Source organism: Lissotriton vulgaris (genome assembly GCF_964263255.1).
Source record: "Lissotriton vulgaris chromosome 9 unlocalized genomic scaffold, aLisVul1.2 SUPER_9_unloc_2, whole genome shotgun sequence".
Classification (NCBI taxonomy): Eukaryota; Metazoa; Chordata; class Amphibia; order Caudata; family Salamandridae; genus Lissotriton; species Lissotriton vulgaris.
This window is the reverse complement of record NW_028240617.1, coordinates 2,172,755-2,197,692: the sequence shown is the minus strand read 5'-3', so window position 1 is coordinate 2,197,692 and position 24,938 is coordinate 2,172,755. Positions and strand designations below refer to the sequence as shown.

Sequence of the window (24,938 nt, the reverse complement as noted above, 5' to 3'; positions counted from 1 at the left end):
CTGATGCATCCAAGAGAGGTAGCCATTAAGTCTCGCTTACGACTTATCCAATACAATATCCTACATAGGACCTACTTTGACAGAGTGCACCTACATAAAATGGGAAGGGCTGGAGACCCGAACTGCCTGCGCTGTGGCCGAGAGGATGGGGATTTCTACCACGTCACTTGGTCCAGCCCGTAAGTTCAAACCTACTGGGTTGAGATCCTGAGGGAACTGGGGGAGGTACTAGAGACCACTCTGCCGCTAGAGGCCAAACTGGTCTTATTAGGCATGACTAATGAGGTAGACCTGACCCGCCCACTGTTGGTTTTACTAGCACTGGCTTTGTTGGTTGCCAAGAGAGATGTGGCAAGGAGATGGAGATAGCCACTTTGCCACAGCTTGAGGAATGGAGGAGAGGGTTGGACCTATATATGGCAGCTGAAAGGGTCACGTACAAGGCATGGGGATGCCCTAAAAGGTTTGGTAGAGTATGGGGCAAATGGCGTAGATATCATAGTTTGGATGGAGGACTCTGATCTTGCAGGGACACAGCAGTATCTCGCACGAGACAGGAGAGAGGGTGTTGCCAGACAGTATGATGTACTAGGAGAGGGTCTGGGACAAAAATGGCAGGAGCTAGCTAGGGTGGAGGAGAGTGACTTGTTTTTAATGATGAATCATGGAGGGTGGGGGCAGAAGGGAGGGGTGTGTTGATCAATGCTGAAATGCTTGTTATGTTTCTATATAATAAAATGCAAATAAAAAAATAAAAATTAAAAAAACTCTTTTAACAATATCTACTCATAGAAGACGCTCTGGCAATGACATGCTCGTGGTGCTTCTACATTCAGAAGCTAAGCCATATCTCTCTTGTTGACACAAAGCATTGAACAAAATAACATTACAATAAGGCCTTAGAAGTTAGTACATGAAAACAGAGGAAATATAACAATCATCTGCACTCAAACTGCATCTCTCTTGCACAACACATGTCAAGTCAAGAAGGGGTCCTAGTAGGTTTGTAAGGTAAGAACAGATGGGTTGGGGGTGGAACACGGCAGAGAAGTGAACAGAGCAGGAGGTGGAATAATCAGTGTAGATTGATTTGTATGCAGCCGCTGCCTGTGAAAGTAAGAGCAGTGGGGCCGGGTGGTGGAGGATTTCGTCAGATGACAATTAAATAATTTTCCCTCGTGGTCGTCTGTCGAAATCCCTCTCCCCCCCAACCCGTCCCCACCACCCCACTGCTCTTACCTATATGGGCCACGGCTGTTTGTATGAGGCTCACGAGCCATATTTAAGGTTTTTTCCAACTCCTTTATCCCAGCAATTCTCTTGCAGATTAAGGTGTAGCTAGATTGATGGATGCTGTCCTTGAGCCCCTGAATTGTAGGGTCTGTGTATTATCCCCTTCTTCCTTCTTTAATTGTTATCTCTGCACCCGCCCATCCTTTTTCTAGGGATATGAGGGAATGATGCATGCGCAGACCCTTGCCATGTGGCTGTCACTCGTTTCCGCTCTTTAAACGTCATATGGTCGAACCGCGGCTCAATTCTCAGCATTTGGGTCGTCTTGAATCTGGCACCTCAAGCCGAGGAAGTCTGCTATTTTCTGCCAAACTTGTCGTGAAAACTGATGTTCACTTCACCGGCACCACTCCAAAATTGAGCAACTTCCATTCGCTGTGGCCCTCAGACATGAGAGCTCTGAAGAGAAAAGGTCTGAGATCGAGGCCTTTATTCAAGTGGGATTTAAACACTCACATATGGTCATAAATTGGCTCTTAGAGTTGGGTGCATTAGAGACAGTGAGTTCCAAAGATGAGAAGTGTGAAAGGCAAAGCCACTACCCCTCCACAACCCGATAAATTCTTGAAAAAATCAAGGGAAATTTACTTCTTGGATCATTATTCTTGTTGGAGCGTGGGCCTTCAAACTGCATTGAAGATACCCAGGCAAGTTCCCGTAGAATGACTTATGGATGGGAATCAATGCCGTAATCTTCGCCGTGGCAGCAGAAGAAACGCATTAGCTGTGATGAAATTGTAGAGATACGTTGGAGGAAGAGACAAATTGTGAATTGCTTCAGCCATAGACCTCGCATAACACACAATTTGATTAAAGGCTGGTATTAAATTCTGGCGCAGTCGTGAAGGCGATGCTTCAGAAGGGCTGCGAAGCCTGCACTGTCAAAGCTGATAGATTAGCAATGTCCATTTGTGTGTTTGGAACTGCTTTGATCTGCAAACATTTACAGTGAAATGCGATTACTTCTCATAAAGCGATGAGCAAAGTAGCCTGGGAAGTTTCATTGATGGCCTGATGGATGCTTTTAGATGAAGCCTTTAACTCAATACAAAACTGTATGTTTATCTACTTATGTAGAATATATGAAACAAGCCAAAAAGTGCTGGAAGGAATGTTTCAATTAATTTCAGCCACTGGCGACCGCTCTGGGCCGCATTCCAGTCCATTGTTTTTCGCCCACTATGTCTCTCTATACAGATACACACCATATGCAAATCAGTCTTGGTCCTGGTCCAATAGGAATTGGGAGCAAGTGGAGGGCTTTTAAGTCTTGACACAGTCGTATTGCTCTAGGATCCGGCCCACTCTCGCATAGGTTTGAAGTCCTTGGCGTCTGTCTCTAAGGATGTCCTTCTTGTATGCATTGCACTGGTCCGGCCTCCCACAATGAGCCATCTTGCCAGATCTGCATGATGGTTTCTTGGAGTGGCAGGAATATCCTGCAGCACGGAGGGTTGTACGTTGGCATCCTTCGGGCACCTCATTCAGTTCTCCAGTAAAGTTTGAAAGCATGAACCAGTCACTCCCTGCCCAGCAGTGGAACTCTGCGGGTACAAGAACAGCTCTGATGTGTCCAAACACTAAAGATGGACTCATCACTGTTCATCCATAAATGACTTTGAAGCATTTCTAAAGAAAAATAATCAATTTACAAACACGCTTCATTATGCTACAATCTGGTTCTGCTGAATAACGCATTTAGGTGGGGCTTTTGTTCAGAGCAATGATACCATATGACTGGATGTTTATGCACCGAGTTCATCTCTTTCTTGTAACGGACCATCTTTCTTTAAAGAATATATCATTTTTAACATAAGTATGTAAATGGTGGCTTGTTTACTTCAGGAAACCTGTTTGAATATTGCAGGTACTTTGCGAATTGCACAGAGAAAGGGACTTGTGCGGCGGGAGGAGTACCTGACAGCATTGGTTATTTTTTTGTGCTTAGTTCTAAACCAAATGAGACTGTTGACCTGATTTACAAAGGTAAACTTACAATTTTGTGTCATTTTCCGATTGTTTGCTATTTAGAAAGGGATTTACGAGTAGTATCTCTACAAGTGCGGTATATCCGCCAGGGCGTGACATAGGCCCCCACATTCCCCTCAGTGCGGTGGGCCAGCTGCAGGGGGCCCCCTCCGCACGGTATTCAGGTCTGAGCGCTCCGGATTAAATCCATAGTAGGTGCCCCTCTATGTACATTGCAGGGGGCCCGTTAAGCTTTTGTTACACCACTGGTCTTTTCACATAAAAAGATCGTTTTTCCTACGCGTGGAGAATCTGCACTCATAAAGATACCACTCGCAAATCCCTTTGTGAATAGCAAACAATAGTAAACTTACACAAAAGTGTGAGTTACCCTTTGTGAATCGGGCCCTGTGTGTGCAATGATGCATCACCGATGGTGCCATGAACTGGTGAGTGGAAGCAATGGCTGAAATTTTTTTGCTGTTCTACTGAAAATATGGAAGGTTAGTTTCCTGGTCTAAAAGGTCTGTAACTTTAACCCTTTCGCTGCGGTGGCTAATCCGCCGCAGCGTTAAGTGGGCGGGGCGGCCGCTCGGCGGCCGCATGCTGGTGACAGAACCGCTCCATCACCAGCCGCGGTTGAGCTGTGCTGGTGACGGAGCGGTTCCGTCATGACCCGCCCCGCTCATTAAAACTGCCGCGCAGGCGCAGCGGCCAGGCCATGACGGAACCGCTCCGTCATCAGCACAGCCCAACCGTAGCTGATGACGGAGCAGTTCCGTCATCAGCAGGGGAGGGGTTAAGAAACAGATTGGTCTAGAAGTGGCTATGTTCTTTAAGGATGAGATTATGGTTGCCTAAGTTAGCAGCTGGTGCCCCTCTTATTCTCCATGTCACTGTCCATGCTACCCTCAGTTTCAGAGGCCCTGAAGGCAGAGGCAGAACCAGAAAGTAAACAAGACTTTATGATGTTTGTTTTTTTCTGTATTTTGTGCTCCTAATCCTCATCAGCAGCTAACGTGAGGCTGTTGAAGGGTTAACGGTGGAACAAGCGGGTCAACCTTCCCATGCTATTGGGCGAGTATGACGTCACTTCCACTGCCCCAGCACTTTGGTGATTTTTTATCCATTCTCTCTGGGGTTTAAAGGACCAAGGGATTAAGGATGAACTCGATTCTATAAACAGTTCCCCTGCCTCGAGCTCTTTCCCCGTAACCTCATAGAAAGAATCTGATATAGTGAATATTAAACTTCTCTATTTACTTCCCTTTTGAAAATCCATATATTTTCAACTCATTTAGGAGAATATAGACATTAATATAGCATCCATGTCAGAAGAACAACAAAATCACAAATAATACTAAATCAATGTATAAACTATAAAAAATATTTCATATTAGAATAATAACAAAATATTTGCTGTATTGCACATAATCCCAAAAATATCAGAAGAAGAAGAGAAAAAGATGGGAAAGAAAGAAGGAAGAACAGGGAAATCAGGAGGAGAGGAAGAGGTGACAAAATATACATAAATAAAATGATAGATAACTAATTAGATAAAGAAATGGATAGATAAATAAAAAATTGATAAATGATGAATGGGGGCACCCGCTGCAGTGGAAACAATTAATTAAGAAGTAGAGACAAAAGGAAATTGCGCTAACAACCCTTGAGAAGAGAGTTTCATATATTTATCTAAAGACCACCAAATAGTATTACTGTTCCATTATGGCTCTGTTCACTGTGTGCATTTCTCATTTTTAAGATTTTTTTTTTAATGTATAATCACTCAGTTTCTTTTAGCATTTGTGTATTAAAACAGCTGGATAAAAACGCTACCAGTTGTGTTCCATAATTCTCTTTAATCGCATTAAATTCTGTATATTTTGCTATTTGTAAAATTGCTGCATAATTTAATTAACAATTCACACATAATCTAGTCCTGCACTGCGACATAATTCCTGCTTCTGGGCCATTTTTTAGTGATTGCCTGAATTTTAATTGGTCTCTATGTAAAGTTTGGATTAAGCAGTTGAATTCATTTGTACATTGTAGGTTTTGCATTTCTATATTAGATTATGCAATTTACCTTTTTAAAGAATGTCATTATCAAAGAAAACTCTACCACATCGTGCACAATGTTCTCTAGAACCAAGAGGTGCAAAGTGCATTAGATAGATAAAAAAGTAGGCAGCTGCAAGAACAATGACAAAATGCATACTTTGAATTCATATTTCCAAAATTGGAATCGTTTTGGAAAATTAGTACTTGGACAAACCAACAAATACTTTCAGTTGCTCTGTGATTTTTATGGTGGATATTCAAGCACAGTGTCTGTCCATTAATACTACACCCTTGGTGAACCATATAGGGCACGCATGATGCGCATCGCTTCCTGAAGTACGACGTACATGGCCCTTCGATGGAAGACCCACCTCTCCTTGTTGCAAAAAACGGCGTCACACCCGGTATGGCTCTGGTAAGTCCTTTATTCTTACCCTCTTTTTTATAATAATTTTTATTGATTTATATTTCGAAACAATATAGTACAGAGCTGAGGACACCCTCACAAGCTATATGTTAATGTCTGCAATTAATCAGGAAGCCAGAGTCCACATCTGTGACAGGTGTACAAATATACTGGTCACAACCAACCAATGGGCATTTATCAAATCATGACCCCCTTGTACAGATCCTTTTAATTATGGAAAGATTTAAATGTGAGCAGGATTCTCCATCATTTATAACCATGATTTTTTTATATTTTCTAAAATTGTAATAATCTGCATGCTGTTTTATATTATTAAATGATGTCCTTTTATGGTTTCGTTATAAACCGAATAAAGATTACAATACTACTACTAGTCACAGCCAGGCAATCCAGAAACACCGTAAAGCTAGCACCAGCATCAGATAATTTCAGTAGGCTAGTCCCATCATGGATTCCCTATCTTTGCAAAGAAAACATTACTATGAAAATTGCCATGTCCATCTGCTTCAATTTTTATGGAAACCAGAGTACAAAGGTGTCTAATGGCTTGGGTTCGATATAGTACTGTAGAGGGGAGATTTGGAGGGGGTAGAGTGGAAGAAGAGTGAAGCATGAGGGCAGTGGGAATGAGAACTGGGGAAAAATGGGGCAAGAGTTTGTCATGAGGATGCTAAGTGATGCTTGACAAGCAGGCAAAGATCTTGGAAAAAGCTCCCCTGTCCCCATCGAAAGAAACTAAAGCCATAGCATGAAACAAGATGGAAATAGGAGGAAAGCAAAACCCTCCTTTTTAGACAACTTTCAAAATTTGAATGCGAGTAGGGAGGATGGGGTGGTTTGGATGGTTTTCCCCGCAAAAGAACGCAGTTACATCCAAAACCAATATGGCAAAGGGGAAATATCATTGTACTACTGAACATCGACACCAACAATATTGTGGTACAAGAATATAGAGAACACAACATGGAAGGACAAAATGTTGAAAAGCAAGTGCATGTAGGGAGGTATAGAGTTACTATTCCCATCTCCAGATCTGTGTGTCTTGAAGATATAAGTAATGCATTTGTGCATATATTGGAAGTTAGGTATAGAAAATCTAGACTTACCTGTGGATGTGTTTTTTTCAATATTTTGTCCTCAATCTTTTGTCCTACTGATATTGTAGGCTCGATATTCAGAGTGCACACCCGGAAATGCACACCTAGGGAAAACTGGTTTCATCAACATAATGAATGCCTTTTGACGTACAATTAGGGGTGGGTGGAATTTGACACCGCAAAGCTCTGCCGAATTACATAAAATCTCTGCAAGATTTCGTGGAGTTCCGCCAATGCGTGTTATGTTATGTTATGTTAACATTATTTATGCAGCGCGCAGCTGCCCCAGCAAAGGGGCGTCCTGGCGCTTAGCAAAGGAGTAGGCACGTTACGCTCCTTGCTCTGTGATTTAGCACCGGTAGCACCTTCTGTGCTGCAAAATCAGCACAAAACGCATCATGCATTGGGCCAGAGGGCACAGCTACTCGAGTTGATTTTGCTGCTACTTGAGTAGATTTTCCAATCAGGCATCAGACTTCTGACCGCCCGTGGCCGCCTGCATTAAATAAAATCTCGCCAGAAGTCTTCCTATTGACTGGAAATTCCATTTGGGGATGCCAAATCTCACTTGCACTCCATAACTTACCGTTCTAGAGCCACGTGTGGGAAAATATTTTCACCATGCCGCGATTGATGGAATTTTGCCAGAGCTCCGCGTTACAAAGGTAATGTGGAGTCACCAAAATTCCACCACTTCTACTGGTGGAACAGAATATTCCACCCGCCCCTAGTAAAATTCCCATGGATATCAGTTTATTGGAAAGGGTGGTCAGATCAAGTTTCAGCTGGTTTATTGGTTTATTTATTTATCTCTGAATTCATATACAAACATGTTTTACCACAACCTAATCCCACTGTGGCTGTCAGAACATGAAGTCTGACGCAACTGCAGATGGAAGTGCTCCTCTCGCTCCCTTGTGCCTTTCTCCTTCCTCTGACCTGGTATTTCTACTCTGTTGAGTTGTGCTGGGGGACACAGGGAGGCAGCCATAAGAAGCAGGGTTTATGACCTGACCATGCTGGGGTGGCAAAGATTATTTCAAAAAGAGAAACAAATTCTAACAAGAAACACAGTGTTATTAATCGTACGCTGAAACCTATGGGGAATCAAAAAGTAGAGCACAAAAGAAAAACAACACCAGGTCAAAGAAATATGCAAATTGTCACTTATATTAAAGTCTTGTAATATGTACAAAAAAATCAAAACATACTAATGGTTGATCCATCTTGTGAAAAGTGCAAGAAAAAGTGCTTGTGCAAGGTGACAGGTGATCAGTATTTACAAATAAAATAATGGAGTGTGAATCGCAGTGCACTTAGGCAATTGCAAACAGCCTGTCTCAGCTAGAGATCAGTATCCTATTCTATGTCCTTATGATAGAGGTGTATGCTACCCACATCAAGGAGGAAGGGTATTATTCTTGATACACAGCACCCATGTATTTATTGATCTCCATTGGGCGAGTGACTATGCATATTTAATAATTCATCTTTTGGACAATGTTGTCAGAGGTGACTCAGGGCCGCGAAATTGAAAAGGATAAGCCTAGAAGGTTAAAATTATACAGGGCAGTGGGTGTGAAACTACTGAGGGTTTTCAGAGGCTGATAGCAATGAGCCTGCTCAGCATAATAGTGCCAAGGTGTTGTGCAACTTGGTTTAAGTATTGATTTCAATGGGGGCATTGAAACTGGCTATCGTTGGAGGTGGGGCAAGGGTCATTCGATCATATTTTAATCATTACTGTGATTATAATTTACAGATTTAACTTGTCAAAATGCCCCTCTGAAAATTTGCAAGGGTGCCTACAGGTGTACGAAATCTCATATTTCCTTTTTTTTAAAAAAATGCATGAAATTTCTGCAAAGTTATGTGAAATAACACATAAATATCAGGAAATAGACTTTGAGGTAAATCGACTGAGTGTTGATCTGGAAGACGTACGAGCAAGGGGACTGGTTTGAGTTGAAAACCTCTCCAAAAGTACATTGTCTGCTCGAATCAGTCGTTCGGAAAATATTTTCTGGTCACGCAAGTCCCCAGAGCAAAACAAACTTTGAGAAATTACTCACTTGTAAAATTTCCAAAAGTTCACGCAATACATGAAATGCAAAATAGGGCAAATCATGCATGCATAACAGAAACAGGGGCATAGCTTTGGGGGAGGGGGGAGGTGTTTTGGGTGTTACACCCATGCTGATAAATTTATTTCTGCTAAATAGTCGGTTATGGTGAGCTATCGTTTGGCTTTCACCAGGAATTTTTACCCACACACAAAGAAAAACACACACACACTACTCTCCCTTTCTGTTTTGAAAGTCTTCAAAAACGGTGGTAAGTTTAAAAAATGCCATGTTTTCTATCACTTTAGTACCCCTACCAATCTGCATTTCTCTCCCCTTCCTCTGCCCTGTAAGCTCCTCTCATGCACCCTGCCCTCGTATAATGTATTTTAACCCTTTGTGTCCGTGTGAGTGTTGGAAAATCTGAAGCTCACAACCCGCCGCAATCTTACCGACCAATCTATGCCCCTGAACAGAAATTTTGCATGGGTCAATGTATAATTTCGCACAAAATGGGGTCTGCACATTGATGACACTACAACATCCTAATTTTAACGAGGACCATGGCATCTTTGTCCATCTGCCCCTCAGAGCCTGCCTGGAAAAAAGCAGAATGCTTCTTCTGAGGCCTGAAGAAGGCTCTCCCCTGGTCTGTAACACACTTACAGCCATATATATGTACGAACACATTTTCCCATAGACACAAAATGGGTGACACCCTTTGATACATCTGCCCTTACTTTCTTACAATTTGTAAACGAATATATTTTAAATCAGATCAAAGAAATGTGTTTGCATGCCTTTCTTTGGCACAAATCGACCAGCATGTTCTGCATAGACAGAATGAATAGCGCCTTAAAGCAATGTTAGTGATGCATAATTCAGGTACGTAGACTGCTGCTGTTTGACAACTATCTGCAAAAACCACACCTTTATTAGAAGGTGTGTCTCTAGATTTTTTATTCCTAGAAATGTTTTCAAAAACTCCCAATTTCCGCCCTACACAAAGGTGTCCAGGCTTACCTTCTCTTTCGCCTGAGCACCATTTCTTCCACATTGCACGATTATTTTCACTGCATAGTGAGATACTCTTCACCCTAATCAAACTCAGCGAAGCTGCAGAACTTGTGCAACATATTTGTCTGAAAGTTTACCTTGTTTGAGCCTTTTCTGTACAGAGGCACATACATGTAGAATTGTTTTCTGCATTTTCTCATTTTCCAGACTTTTTCTGTGCATAAGTGCCATAGTGTAAAGCTTTACTGGCTTCAGGAAGTTGAAATGTTTTACATAGAACACCGCACAGGTGGCAAAAGAAAAAACCATTGCACCTTCGGGTAGATTTTGCTTTTTCATCCACACCTCGGTTTTGTGAGATGCTGATGTAGTAAAATAACTCAAGGTCATCGGTCCATTAGGGTTTGGTTTCTTAATATCGAAACAGAAATATCGAGTGGTCACAAAATTGTGATAAGAGCATTGAAACCCAAAATATTGACAGGTAAGTATGTATAGATTTTCTGTACCTCTCTCTCTCTCTCTCTCTCTCTCTCTCTCTCTCCTTCTCTCTCTCTCTCTCTCTCTCTCTCTCTCTTTCTCTCTCTCTCTCTCATATATATACGCCGAAATAGAGGACAGCTAAATAAAGATGTTTCCTGTTTCCCCCTACGTGGCCTCTGGTCTTTCTTGGAGGAGTGTTTGCACTATATATACATATATATATATATATATATATATATATATATATATATATATATATATATATATATATATATATATATATATATATATATATATATATATATATATATGTGTGTGTGTGTGTGTGTGTGTGTGTGTTTCTTGATGATGTATATACCTCCCTCTTTGCACCTACACTTCGATATTGTCGGGTTTGATATTTTGGTCACGATATTGTGACCACTCGATATTCCTGCTACAATGCTACAGACTATAATCATCAATTAGGGTGTGCAAAAAGGTTGCAAAAAAACTTACCTTTTCGAATATAGCTTAGTTATTTTATATGTTATGTTTTATATAGTTCTTCTAAAGTACTTGCTCACCAGCCTGGATTCTAGGCGCTGTTGGAAGCCCTAGCTTGTACAGCTTAGTTTTACTAATTTACAGTGCCAGCATCGATATTCCATTGATTATTGTTGCTATTAATTAATCAAATTGCTTATTTTGAATTTATGTGCGATATTCATATCCATATAGCACAGACCTAGCGCAGGAGGGAAGTGGAGCGCTTTGCATAGAACACTGATTACTTGTGATGACGTGCTAGCTAGAGCTGCCTGGCAGTCATTTACACAACTCAGTTGTTTACTTCCCAGGAATCCCTCGATCTGGGAGGTGGGGGCTTCTTTTCACCCCCATGTATCGTTATAGGTGAATAATGTACATCAGGCTTGCTCACCACTGAAGTTCTGAGCCATCCTGTGCAGTTAATGCCTGGCTTTCCTCCCACATATGGTTCCAACATGCAAATTTTCCTGTATGAATGAAGCCCCCTGAGATCCCTCCTGGATAAAGCCACCAGCTACATCTTTGATTCATCTTCAAGAAGCCCAGCTCAATCCCAGACATTACTCCAAACCCGTCTCCTTGTTGGCCGCTGACACCATCCCCAAGGATCCGACAGGACAATTAGTCTTTCTTGAAGGTCCCTCAAGATTGGACCTCCAATCGCGCGCTTCCTTTTTGATTCATTTCAATAGGGTTCAATGGAACAAGGGCCGGGACAGTGCAAGCGGGCATTTGCAGGCGCGTGAATAGCAGCCGGCGCCATTCACCGCCCGCTGTTGACTGAGTGACCCTTCATGGCTCCTTCGCACTATTGTTAATCACAGAGGTGGCCGTAGATCATGCTTTGCCGCGTTGAGCTGTCGAGTGGATGGATTACACGGTATTAGTCTATTTTGTAGCTCACTGCGGTAGTGAGGGATCCATCGACTAGCCCACCTTCAATCGTCAATCATATCGTTAACACGCAGCTTCGACACATGGATAAATACAAACATGGAGGTCGGCGCGGAGGTCCCTGTAAAGTGGCCGAGGGTGGAAGAAATGGATCTACCCTTGACAGCGATGCCCAAGTCCGCGGCATCTGCCTCCTCCTTTGCAGGACCTTCTCCAGCTTTGCTCTTCTCCTTTGTATTATTGCCCCTCCACCAACCCCTCTGCTCTCTAGTCATGAATTCTAACTTCTTGGGGCAGATTTACTATTTTTCCACGCAATGCAGCACTGCAACTAAACTAGCTCCACTGTGGTTGGTCAAGGAAGAACAACCACAAAGCAGAGTCACATTTACTAAGATTGGCTGCTGTCATCCTATAAGTGGGTGGTTTTTTCAAGCGACCTTGTGCAATGCAAAGCATCACGCCATGTTGTAGAAGTGAGTGTGCGTTGTTTAGCATAGGTTTTATTCTGGAAGCATACCCTTCCGCTACAAACTCCTATGCTTAGACACATTTGTGAAGAATCCCCCACACTGGATGTGTGCTGTGCACTTCAGCACAAATGTTTTTTTTCTTTTAGAAATGAAAACAATTCCCCTTTTTAACTCATGTTTCAAATAAGTGTTTGACAGAAAGCCTGGTTTAGCAACCTCAGTCGATTGGGCTCTGCGTCAGAACCTATGGGGGTTTACATTGATTTTATCCCCCAGTAACTCCTCTTTGACGCATAGTGATGTAGAACAGCCCAAAGCACTTTTTGAGCTGACAAAAGTCACCTATCCAGATCAAAATATATTTTGCACTGGAAAATAAATACCAATTTAATATTTTGCGTTTCTTTGAGGAGGTGCAAAGCCTTGGTACATCCGGGCCCTTGTGGTTTTTTTCTAAAGGGGGGTAGGATTAGATCGCCTTTTATTCACCCAATGAGAAAGGATTGTTTTGTATTCTTTGACCTTGAATATATTAGACAAAGGTCAATGTGCAGACGCTTAGTGTCCACTGCAAGAAGGCTGAAAATGGACAGAAGATGATTCAAGAAGAAGTTTAAGACTGCTGTGAGTGAGGATAGGCTCTTCCCAGGAGCTCCTTGCAGATGATTGGCGGATCCCGCGGAGAGCCACAAGCAGCAGCAGTTCAGCGAATAAGGAAGAATGTAACTGCACGACATATGAGCCACTGACAGCTTAAATTGACTTTGGTATATGTAAGAAAGAGTGAACAGCCATGACAATGCGGGGATTACCCCGCAATGCCATTACAACGCAGGGATTACAACGAAAGTCGTTACAACGACTTTCGCTGGAGGGCGCTGTTGGATAGGGAATAGTTTAATTTTCTATCCAGTACCTTCCCTACTGTCAACGCGGGCTGGAGTTGGAATAGAAAATTAAACTATTCCACTATCCAGCGCCCTCCAGCGAAAGTCGTTGTAACGACTTTCGTTGTAATCCCCGCGTTGTAATGGCATGCGGGGTAAAAGCCCGCGTTGTAATGCCATACAACCGTAAGAAAGTGATGCAGACAGCGAGAGTCGACATTGCTATTCGGTTTCACTAATTGTCTACGTTTAAAAACCAGTTACCATGTAAGGCCTTGCAGAGTTCCTTATGTGCAGGACAGTTTTCAGGAAACAATAAAAGATCCCTCTGGTGATTAATGTTCCTGCTGGACAGACATCAGTCTTGACTAGTGGCAATTCTGACTCATCATACAGTGGCACAAAGGGTCAATATCCCTGTTGCAAAGAACGTATACCATGCAAATCACAGAAGTGTACTTTAAGGGAATAGCCCAGTGGGTTACTGCTTTTATCACAGAGATCCTTTTGTTACATGCAGTTCATAAGTTACAATCCTAATATAGCACTCTTCGACAGCTCAGATATGCCTCACGTTAGCAATGTGACCAGAGCAAAGGCAGCTATATAGGTTCCGCTTGCGGCAGAACAGTGCTTCATTTGAGCCTGTGGTTTCCGATGCCAGGCACTGGTCAACACCGGCACTTATGGCAGTGTGCCACATGGTGGCACTATTTGTCTAGTCTAGATAACAACAGCAACAGTTGTTTATTATTTCAATACACGTTAAAAATTGACTAATTCCTGCCACTTTAACCATTCTTATAGCTTGGGTGTCCAGAATAGTCTGAATTGTCACACTCATAGGAGTGTGATAGTTAGTAGCTGTGTTGATGCCACTGGCAGTGGTGTCAGGGGCAATGTGTGGTGCAAGCTGCAGTCGCCTCCTGGTGAGGGCCCTGGCACTTATTATTTTACAAATTAAGCACTACGACAGAAATATTATTGGAGATGAAAACCAAGAACAGAAAGGAAGTGTGCAAGGGCGAGGCACCTGGAAGGAGGATGAGGAAATATCAACCCGGGACAAAAGTGCATCATTGCCCACTCATTTCCCCAGGAGGGCAAACGCCTAATTTGCAATCTGCAACAATTCAATACTGGTCATGGTGAAGCAGCCGATGCTGCTTGCATATCACAGGTATTGTCATCTGATAGCTGTGTACTAAGGGAAGTGTCCTCTGATGATTATGTGCAGTACTTATTGTGTTGTGGACTGGAGTAAAGAACATTCTGTTTTCTACGAAAAAGCGTTGGTTGGGACTAGATATAGTACACTCATTTTTGGATGATTCATTGAGTTCTGAGTTTTTAACCTCACATCACCTCCCTAAGTAAGTCTTGGGGGCCCATTAGGATATCGGGCGGATTGCCCCCTCAGGCTGGCGGTGGCTACCGCCAGCCTGGCGGGGGTAATCCACCCGACATCCGCATTCGAATTCCCCCCGCCATATTAGTATGGCGGGGGACCTCGGCTGCCGGAGCGTAAAAGGGTTAATATGGTGGCTGTGTCTATTAGACATCGCCAGCCATATTACAATAGGCTTAGGGAGATGCCTTTCCATGGCGGGATGCCGCCACGGAAAGGCATGCGGTCTTCACTCTAGGGGCCCCCTGCGGGCCCCCAGAGTGAAGGAGAGGTGGGGGATGCACACGGGGGTACCTCATTGCATTTGCATAAACAAAGCGGCAGGCACCGCGCGGTGCCTGCCGCTTTGTTTATGCAAATGTAAAAGTGCATTTTTAGCATTGTGGCGGGAGGTGTTGAGAGCACCGCCCGCCACAATGCTAAAAATACAGGATGCGTCCGCCACAGTGGCGGACGCATTCTAATATCCCCCGCGGGACCCCCGCCCTTTTGGCGGGCGGTCCCGATTACCGATGGGATGGTGGGCGGACTAAGTCCGCCCGCCATCCTAATGGACCCCTTGGTCTGGTCGACTTCACTACCCTGAGGGTCAAGTGCTAAAGGGATGTACTACGTGTTCAGTTTTTGGGCCCAAAGGTAGAATAAAGTCCCAGGACATCAGTGGTAAAAGTCTGTGATTATTAAAATCTGGAACCTGGAACCCTTATCTGCTCAGAGACTCCTGAAAGAGCTCACTGCAGTGCAGATTAAAGTACATTTTCATTCGTTTTTTCCAGTGGTAATTAATTTTCAATAAATGACCTTCCTTCCTACACACCCACTGTGAATATGAAAATAGTGTTGCAACTTCATCACTTTTTGGTAAACATAAGAATTATTCTATCAACAGGTTAAAAGTGCATACTAAAACAATTGTGTTGGTTGCTCACCTTTTATTTCTAATTAAATATCTTGGTTGATTAAAACCATTTACAATGCAGTCATGTACATACAAAAATAAACCCAGGTTTGCTCAGAACATTTAGCAGCTTCCTGGACAGTGGCGGCTGCCACAAGCAAAGGGTGGTGGTGTGGGTGGAGGGAACGTGGGAAGGAGAGAGCTGGGTCACGGTTACGCAGGGGAATAGTAATGATATATATAAAAAAATAAAATTACCGAAAGCCGCCGGCTGCCTCCCATGCCTCTTCCTGGTCCCAGCAGCCCCTGGGACAGACTCCCATCCAATCCCAGTGCTGCTCTCATGCTATGTAAGCAGGGCAGGGATTGGCCTGAGCAGGCTGGAAAGATGCTCCACTCAGACCAGGGAGTCTGTGGGGTTTCTCCAGCCCATCTATTCAATATAGTCGGACTGGAGAAACTTAAGCACGCATGTGTGTTTGGCCGGCCTGCGATGCTGGCAAAATACACATATGCGCACTTAGGGAACGCACAAGGAACTACTCCTCCCCTTCGGCCTCATCCCTCCCTGAAGCACTGACTCAGAGCTGGCAAATAAAAAAGAAAACAATGCTAGAACATTGTTTTATTTTTCATTGGCAGGCTCTGAGCCAGGTAGTGGGGCGGCGCTCCTCCGCCATTGTGGAGGAGCTGCTGCTGCTCCTGGAATAAATCTTGGTACATACAGTACATGAGTCTGATAAGTAGCGGGCGCTGCTTTTTTCATTCAAAACTGGCCATACCAGCCCACCTTTCATAGATCCTCACCGACTCATGCTCATAGTCCTAGGCTGTCAACACCAGGTGGCGCCATTAAACAAGCAACGGCCCAAAAATATTATTGGTTCATAGTTGTTGGGGAGTTCCCAAGCAGCAAAATGTTATGTTGGCTGGAGAGCCATCTATTAGAATCCAGGTCCAGACAAGGTGCATTGCCTACAAAGGAGCTATTTGATAAAAGTCTGACTACCTAGCAGATTTATACTCAGTTGTGAAAGTAATCACTAAGGGCCTTTTTTATGCATTGTTGGGGGGAGGGGGGGGGGGGGGGGGAATGAATGCATTCTTCTGCATTTCATGGTCTATGTCCATCTAAATAGATGCAACATGTCCATCATTGTCATAACGCAGGCCTGACCCAGAAAATAAATGCCTTAAGAACAGCTGCATCTAACTGCAGGTGTAATGACAGGTTATAATGTTCCTCTTATAACCAGAAGGACTCATGTTTCTTCCATTCGATGTAATTCGCATCCATGACTTGCAGACTCCTCTGTTACCACTTGGGGGAGCTATATCAACACAGCCGGACAAAGCCCACTCTCTCAATACCAGGGCACCGCAAGCAAAGGTTTGTTTTCTGAAATGAATAAGACCAGTGCCAATGATGATCTGCACTAGCCATGGTACCAATGACGGCTGGTTCTGCCAACCTCTGCTCTAGGGATAGCAGTGCAAGCAAAGAGGACGCATGCTTTGGAATACAAAACTCCTAACTAAAATGCACTTATAAATTAGGGGTGGGCATAATTTGAGTAGTCGCGCTACGCAAAACTCTTGCGAGCACGCAGAGTTCCGCAAACATATGGAATTGTTTGTTCCGCCCGTTCGCAATGCTTTTTTTCCTGTTCGCGAACGCTGTTTGCGTGCTCGGGGGAAATATCTTGCGAACACGCATTTTGAAAGCGCGTACAAGCAAAAAATGCCTCGAAGCCGCGGATCGCGGAATTTTGGGCAATTGCACGTTTTCCGCGGAACGCGAAATTACCCAAGTTCCACAACTTTTTTTTTAGGTCTTTCACTAATTACAAACAAGTGTAAGCGGAGGAAACTGCAACTTTACCTCTGCTTTATAGACCTAAAAGCAGCCTTCGACAGTGTTGATCGCCATCATTTGTGGAAAAAGCTGCGAGCCTGGGGTATCCCTGAAAAGCTTTTAAAAGGCATCCTGTTATTCTATTCAAACACCTGGCTAAGGATTAAGATAGGTGATGGGTCCAGACTCTCTAGGAAACTGACAACCTCCAGAGGCTTAAAACAAGGGTGTGTTCTGGCCCCCATCTTCTTAATTTGTTTTTATCTGACCTCTCTCAAAGGCTGGACTGTACCAATTCCCATCCACCATAGCTTGGCGAACTGAGACTTTCGCATCTCTCATACGCGGATGACGTGGTACTAATGAGCCAAGCAAAGATTGGCCTGCAAAGATGCCTGAATGAAATGTCAGTTTACATTTCAGAAAACAAACTTGAAATAAACACATCCAAAACAAAAACTATGGTGATTGGAAAAAAACAGTTAAAAAAACAGACAATCTGGCTCAATGGAATCCAACTCGAGGAGGTAAAAAAATACAAATATTTAGGCCTTTATATTGACAACTCAAGAAATCTTACGGAGCATAAAAAATATATGTCTCTGAGATCAAGCGCACTAACATTTGCTTTCAGCCTATTAGCTAAAAAGCTGAAGGGCCCTTCCTATAAACCTTTGCTCACCGTAATGAAGGCAAAAATCCTGCCAACTCTAACATATGCCAGCGCAGCCTTCCATGGCGAGGATGGAGCGCACCTAAACCAACTAATAGCCTCCATCTATAAAAAAGTATTCCAGATTCCAAGGTCAGCTTCCCCAGCCCAGGTTCGTCTGGAATTCGGCCTTACAAATGAAGAAGTTGGCAGAACGTACGCGACGGTGAAAACCTGGTATCGATTCAAGCTAAACGCTGCTACATCAAAAATCAACGAGGCCATCTGGTCTGAACTAAATCAAGACAAATCTTCTCCTTTCAATAAATACCTTTGCAATTCCCTTTTGGCCACATGCACGACACAAACATGGAACAAAAACTTATCGTACCAATCGTTTAAACAAGTTGTAAATAAAGCATCAAACATCCATTCATTGCTAGTGGACAAAAACATCCTAAGATCAAGGTCGCATGCCTGGATGGTGATAAATCACTATAAGTCCCTTGCACCGACAGCTTATTTATGCGAAACCTACTCAATTAACGTAAAAAAACAACTTATGGCACTGCGCTTCGGAACACTACCATCCCAGGCTGAGCAGCCAGCTTGGCTGCACACAGGCCCTAAATCATGCCGGCTGTGCGACCATCACAAAGAAGACTTTATCCATATAATATGCACATGCAAAAAACTGCGGGCCGAACGTGTAATCTTTCTAAAGACAAGTTTCAACGAAAGAGGTATTAGATCCTGCAGAGCCGCAATAATGGCTTGCCTGGGCCCATCAGACCCCCGACTGCATGGCAGACTGATCATATTTCTTAAAGCCTTTAAAAAGCTTTGTTAAAAGGGTCAGAAGCTGGGCAAACGAGGTCTAACCTTCTGCATTGAACTTTTAAAGAAACAAAATGTATTTATACTTAAATTCCTGCTTTTAACTGCTCATCGTAAAATTGCGCTTTTGCTACTTGTTTTCAATTGTTATGGTTTTAACTAACTAAACAATAAACATTACTTACTTACTTACCCAAGTTCCACAAATTCCCGCGAGCGGAACGGAATTTACCGCCCAGGCCTATTATAAATTAGCAGTTGTCTATGTCCACATTAATTGCATCTTCATGGGCGAACCAAACCTTGAACCTTTGTCCTGAATTTTCATATGTTTGTTCAGAGTGGGTGTGGCCAATTGTTTGATTGACCCTGTTGCGGAGGGAGGTCTGCGGGGTCTTTCTCTACTCTAAAGAGCAGCATGGCTCCTACCTCATCTCATGGCCTCAGTTCATGTCCAGTCTACAGAATATTTAGGGCCTTATTTATGAGGCCTTGCAGCAGTTTTGTGCTGCTGTTGCGTCACTTTTTGTGATGCATCAGAGGCATAAAACATGCCCTCTGTTGCCCCCTATTTACAAACTGACGCATCTAAGCAGATGCGGCACTTTGTAAATCCCTGTGCTACATTATACCTGCATCAGGTATAATGTATGCAGGAAGGGCGTTCCCAAGCAAGTAAGCCTCGTGGAAGTGACGCAGTGAAATCTATGAGATTTCACTGCGCCACTTCTAGGATGCAAATGCGTCAATATCTTACGACTGCCTCACAGCAGGCGTAAGACTGACGCAGGCCCTTTCACATGGGGCTTGCCTCGTGTAAAAGAACACATTGCTGGAGTTGCGTCACTTTTGTGACACACACCTGCAATGCGTCACTTTTGCGCCTACAGATACATTAGACATACTGATGTATCTGTAACTCCTTGCGACATGATGCGTCATACAGTAAATATGACACATCCATCATGTCGCAAGGAGGGCGCACTGAGAAGTCACGCATCGCTGCTTTCATGCACATCTCATAAATGAGGCCCTTAGTTCTGTGCTTCAGTTCTAATGTTGTCCTTTACACTTGACGACATCGTGTGATCTTGAGCAACTCTCGTTATTTCCCTGGACCCGACTTCACTTTTCTGCCGAGATTGTCACTTTCTTGTTGAGGTGATTAGATTTCAGACACATACTGTACAAAAACCAAGTTCGCCCACCTTTATATAAGGCAGTGGCCTTCGAAGTCGGGGTGCAACCCCCTTCCAGGTGCCATGAAACAGAGTCAAGCAGGGTGAAAGGCTCTTTCGGAGAGGAGCGCTGAGTCTGTTCCTGAAGAATGCAAACCTCACACTGAAAAACTGTGCTGCGATATAGTGAAAATAAACAAAGCCGTCGTGAGCCACTCTGTAATCCGTGACATAAGGTGTAAATCATGTCCTGTCTGGGAGACGGTTCCAGACTTGAGCTCTGTCCCTTTTCTCCACCAAGTTGGCCATGCTCACCATCCTGTTAAGAGACGGTGGCCCCCATTTACAATCTTTTGACGTATGGTAGCGTCGCAAGTCTTCCCACTGCGCTGCCCTACGCCAAAAGAAAAGGGCAGAATGTGCCCTATCCAGATACGGCGCATTCCTGCCCTTCCCCCCTGCAGTGGCGGCTCGCTGAGGGAGTGCTGCGGGGCGGTGAGGCGGGGGAGGGACAGGGTGGAGGGGTTGTGCACTCCGACATAAGGGGGAACGGAGTAAGGTAAGTAAATAAATAAATAAAACAATTTACCTTGTGCAGGCGCTGCATCGCCGAGTTGGCAACGCAGCGCGCCCAAGGTAAATTATTGTATTTATTTATTTACTTACCTTACTCCGTTCCGACGTATGTCAGACCTCCCCAACCCCCCCCACACTGCCCCTCCCTACCGCCCTGCAGCACTCCCTCAGCAAGCCGCCACTACCCCCCTGTGCTGGCACACAAATGGCTACCATGCGCCAATACAGGCCCCCTTGATTGACTGGCTTGAATACGTTAACTGCTTATTTTTAGGGAACTACTTTTTTCTGTTTAGTTAAATACTCCTTAAAGGGTGCCTCTATTCTCCAGCTCTATCCCTTGTGTCCTTCTCCCCACTTCTAAACAGCCCCCAGCTCACTATGCTCTCTCAAACATGGGTTGCTCTTTTTTCTCTTGTGCTGCTCTCCCCCAAGCCCCTCACTCCGGGTTGCTCTCGCCCTTGTGTGCCTCTCTATGTTGCTCTTTCTCTCATAAGCTGGTTTTCTCCTCATCTCCCAGCTCACTCCTCGTTGCTTCTCCTCACCCACTGATTTGCTGCTCTTCCACCCATCACTGTCCTACAAATTATGTTATTATTTCTTTTAAACATTTTTGGAGTGCCTGACAGCTCTCATTGCCTGTCAGCCTCTTCTGTAGCATAACTGAAGAAAATATCTGTTCTTCTTTTACTGATACAAGTGGCTTCCCGCATCTTGGATTGGTAAATAAATAAAATGGCCACTGCGTCATGAGAGGTGAGCCACGTGCACCTAGAGAATTACACAGCTGCACCAGCAGGCCTTTTTTCATTTTCTTTTGACAATGCTCCAGCAGCAACAAGCAGCATCGGCTAAAAATGTAAAATCCGCGTAGGTTAATATTTTAGGACATATTACCTTTGCAAATGCGTGTTTTCTTTTCACTCTTAAAAAGTTCTTGAAGTTATTTCCAGGGTGCAATGTGGGTGGTCCATACTCCATAAAAAATATATGCTTTTTGACTCAAGATAACGACTGTTGGTTACATATTACAATGTACATGGTATGGTGCAACCACTTAATGAACATTAATTATTAACACATGGTAAAAGGAGAACCGGCAGGAAATCACTTATTTTTCCATACATTGGGCCTCATCTACAAGAAAATGACGCAGTGCTACGCTGCAAGCCATTTAGATGCGCCGTGCTGCATCATTTTAAAAGCGCAGGGATGCGTTGTATTAACAACAATATGACACATCCCTGTGCTTTCCCCTGCGCTGGCGCTCACTTGGCTGCCATGCACCAGTGCAGTCACCCTTGCGAAATTTTGCAAGGGGGTCTGTGCTGCAGGGATGATTGTTTTTGTGCAATAGGGGACACCTGCCTGCTCATAAATAATTATTGATGGTGTTTTCCTCCTCCTATGTGTGCCGCAGAATGCAGCACACATAGAAAGAGCAAAACACGAGGAAAATAAAGGCCTTTCTCTCCGGGAGGCGTAGGATTTAGATGCATTCCCAGTTTTACAAAATGGTGTAACTCCGACAATGCATCAAGTTCCATGGATGTTGTAGTTTATTTTGTAAAGTGCACAGCTGCCCCAACGGGGCGTCCTGGCACTGTATAACGCTGTGGAACCCTTCCTGGCTTTCCCTGTGAGATGCACCTCCTGGGCACCCCCAAGGTGAAGCCAGGCATCCTTAGTGTTGTGGGGGCCGTTGTGGAGATTAAGCAAGCTATTGCCCAGAGTTGCAGCGTGGGACCCATGATTAGAGTAGGCGCTGAGGCGAGAATTATCGAGTCCGCGGATATTGAGCCCAAGACCCTGCCGCGTCGGGACTTGAACCCTGGTCCCGGGCCTGATCTCTGCTTCAGAGTCTGCCGCTCTAATCAGTGAGCCACACTGGAACACTCACAGCAACACCCATGGAACGCCTCTTTCACGCAGAGTAATGCGTGAAAGCGACCCACATTTATAAGGGCATGAAAAGTCACGCAGGATGACTTCACATGGCCTTGTAAATATGGGCAAGCCCTTTGTGCCGCCTGTGCATCAAAAAAAGTGATGCACCAGATGCGCCTGTGGCTTGTAAATAAGCTCCATTGGAAGCACATCCTTACAAAACAGGAAAGGCAGTCCTCCCTCCCCTGTCCCAGCTCCGAGCCCGCCCTCCCCTGCACTGACTTGGTATGTCCCGTTGTCTCCCTGTAAACAGATGTACAGAGGCGGGAAGCTGCTGTTCGGAGGCTCCACTTTCAACGGATATGGCTGCACCAAGAAGGACCTTCTGAAGCAGATCGCCCGCGCCGACGCCGATTACAAGATGGCCTACTTCCTGCCCGACAACTTCAAATTTAGGTAAAACAGGAAGTGCTGAGACGCGCCGCCGAGGCTTGTTTGTGATGAGGAGAATGGGGCCTGTGATAAGGCAGCGGTGGGGCGGGGGCGGGGGGAGATGATGTCATGACAACAGATTAGGTTAAAAACACAAGATCAGCCAGGGCTATTAGAACACTTTCCAAAACATGCTGATAAAAATAGGACGATTAAGACGCACAATCCGTGGCCCCTGTGTCAGCTTCGTTTCCTCGTCTGTCCAACAGTTATGTTCTCGTCTGGTGCCCACCCTTGTTTTTGTCCAAAGCCTTGGAGTGTTCAGCAGTGCTTAATTTGTAAAACAATAAGTAATTTACTGAAAATTTTGTCAAGCTTTTCTGATTTTTCACCCACAATAAGTTTACATATGTTTATACTTTTTGCATAAAGTCAAAATAGTTTCACCAAGCCAGAAATGGCACACTTTTCTTAACTTTGCTGAAATGCCAGGAGTGTGGAATTTCTAAAAACTGTGACACGTACAAGAGGAGAAGGGAGCGTACCAATGGAAATTCACAATGCAGCGAATCTGCAATTGTAGAGTAATTGAAATAGATGTACACCAGGAAACAACCATCGCAAATGCAACCTTCACCAAGGTCCGTGGAAATCTAGACATCTTTGCAAAGTTTGTAGACTGTTTCACTTCCGAGTGAAATTCATGACCTTTGCCTAATCTATGTTGCACATACCCTTATTTAATGCTAACAAATTGGTTCTGCATAAGATATACTTCACCAGTTAATGCGGTCCCCTATGTCATGTCATTGGGAGTAGGAAAGGTCTGTAAATGGTAAGGCAGAAGTGACCCAGAGCCGCATCACAAACCATTTTTACCTGGTGACATTTCATGGTATTGGCCGTAGGTTAACAGTGCTTTCTGCAAACACTTTTTACCACCAGTTTATGAAAGCAGGACTCTGGAGGTGGTAATGTGTGAAAAATACTTGTGCATAATTGCGCTGTGGAATGTTGTTGTGCTGGTGATATGTACTTGTGTTTCTCTGTTTTGCTGTGTCCTTGTGTGCAGTTATTGGAATTTGATTGTGTTGTGTTGCACTGCAGTAGTTGTGTTACATTCGGTTTTGCTTTTTTGTTGTGATGTGCAATGTTATGTATTAAATGTCTTCTTATGTTGCTTTGTGTATGGTATTGTGGTATGTTGTGTTGGCACAAAACCTCACCACCTTTAAGAGCACACCCTTCCCCTCCCCTCACCTGAAAATATTCTCAAATTGTCATCGACACAATAATCTGTTAGACCAGCCCACTGGGCACTGCCTGGTTGCCCTACAAGCCAGTCTGACCCTGCATCCAGAGAATTTTATCAGCACTTGCATAAAGACTGCGTTGTCTGTTGTACTACTGCTACTGGTCTGTAGGTGACGCTGTTACATAAACATGTAATGCAATAGCTCTGAACAGACCTACAATGGATAGACAAAAACATGTTCTTGTACGTGTTTTCATGTAGCGCTCAATACTCAGAATTAACCTTTTTCTAAGCACAATTTAGGCCAGTGGGGACGCTGGGATTAGAACGTGTCTACAGATCGCCGACATCATTTGTAATTGTAATTGCATTTATATAGGCTTACCACCCGACTCTACTCTCGACCCCAAGGTTAGTGGCTCTTGTAAATTACCGAAATTAACCAGAACAAAAGAAGAGGTGCCCTCCCAGGTTGAAGGGGAGAAGGCAGAGAAACCCAGTTTGTTGCTCCTATTCATGCTGGCCTTGGTTATCCCAAGGTCAATAGGCCCATGGCTGGGACGAGTTATTAAATTAAAAGATGACATTTAACAGCTTAAACCTATATCATGGTGTGAAACTCAATTATAGTCTATGGGTTCGTTGTGGTTGGCCTGGAGAGAGGCTGGATTTCAGTGTGAGTGGGAGCTGAGTTGTCACTTTTGTGTGTCAGTTTTGCCCATTGGATTTTTGTAGAACATCCCACAAAATGAACTCCCCCACT

At 44.0% G+C, this 24,938-nt stretch overlaps 1 protein-coding gene across 1 annotated transcript in view; it reads left to right on the top strand.

The window, feature by feature from the left end:
* Positions 1 to 22,948, top strand: part of LOC147672945 (uncharacterized protein C3orf20-like) — a 160,709-nt gene extending 137,761 nt beyond the window's left edge. Inside the window, exons 12-13 of the mRNA XM_086947892.1 lie at positions 5,633 to 5,740; positions 22,802 to 22,948. Of these exons, the coding sequence (XP_086804018.1) occupies positions 5,633 to 5,740; positions 22,802 to 22,948 (255 nt within the window). The remainder of the gene's footprint in view (positions 1 to 5,632; positions 5,741 to 22,801) is intronic.
* Positions 22,949 to 24,938: the final 1,990 nt, after the last annotated feature.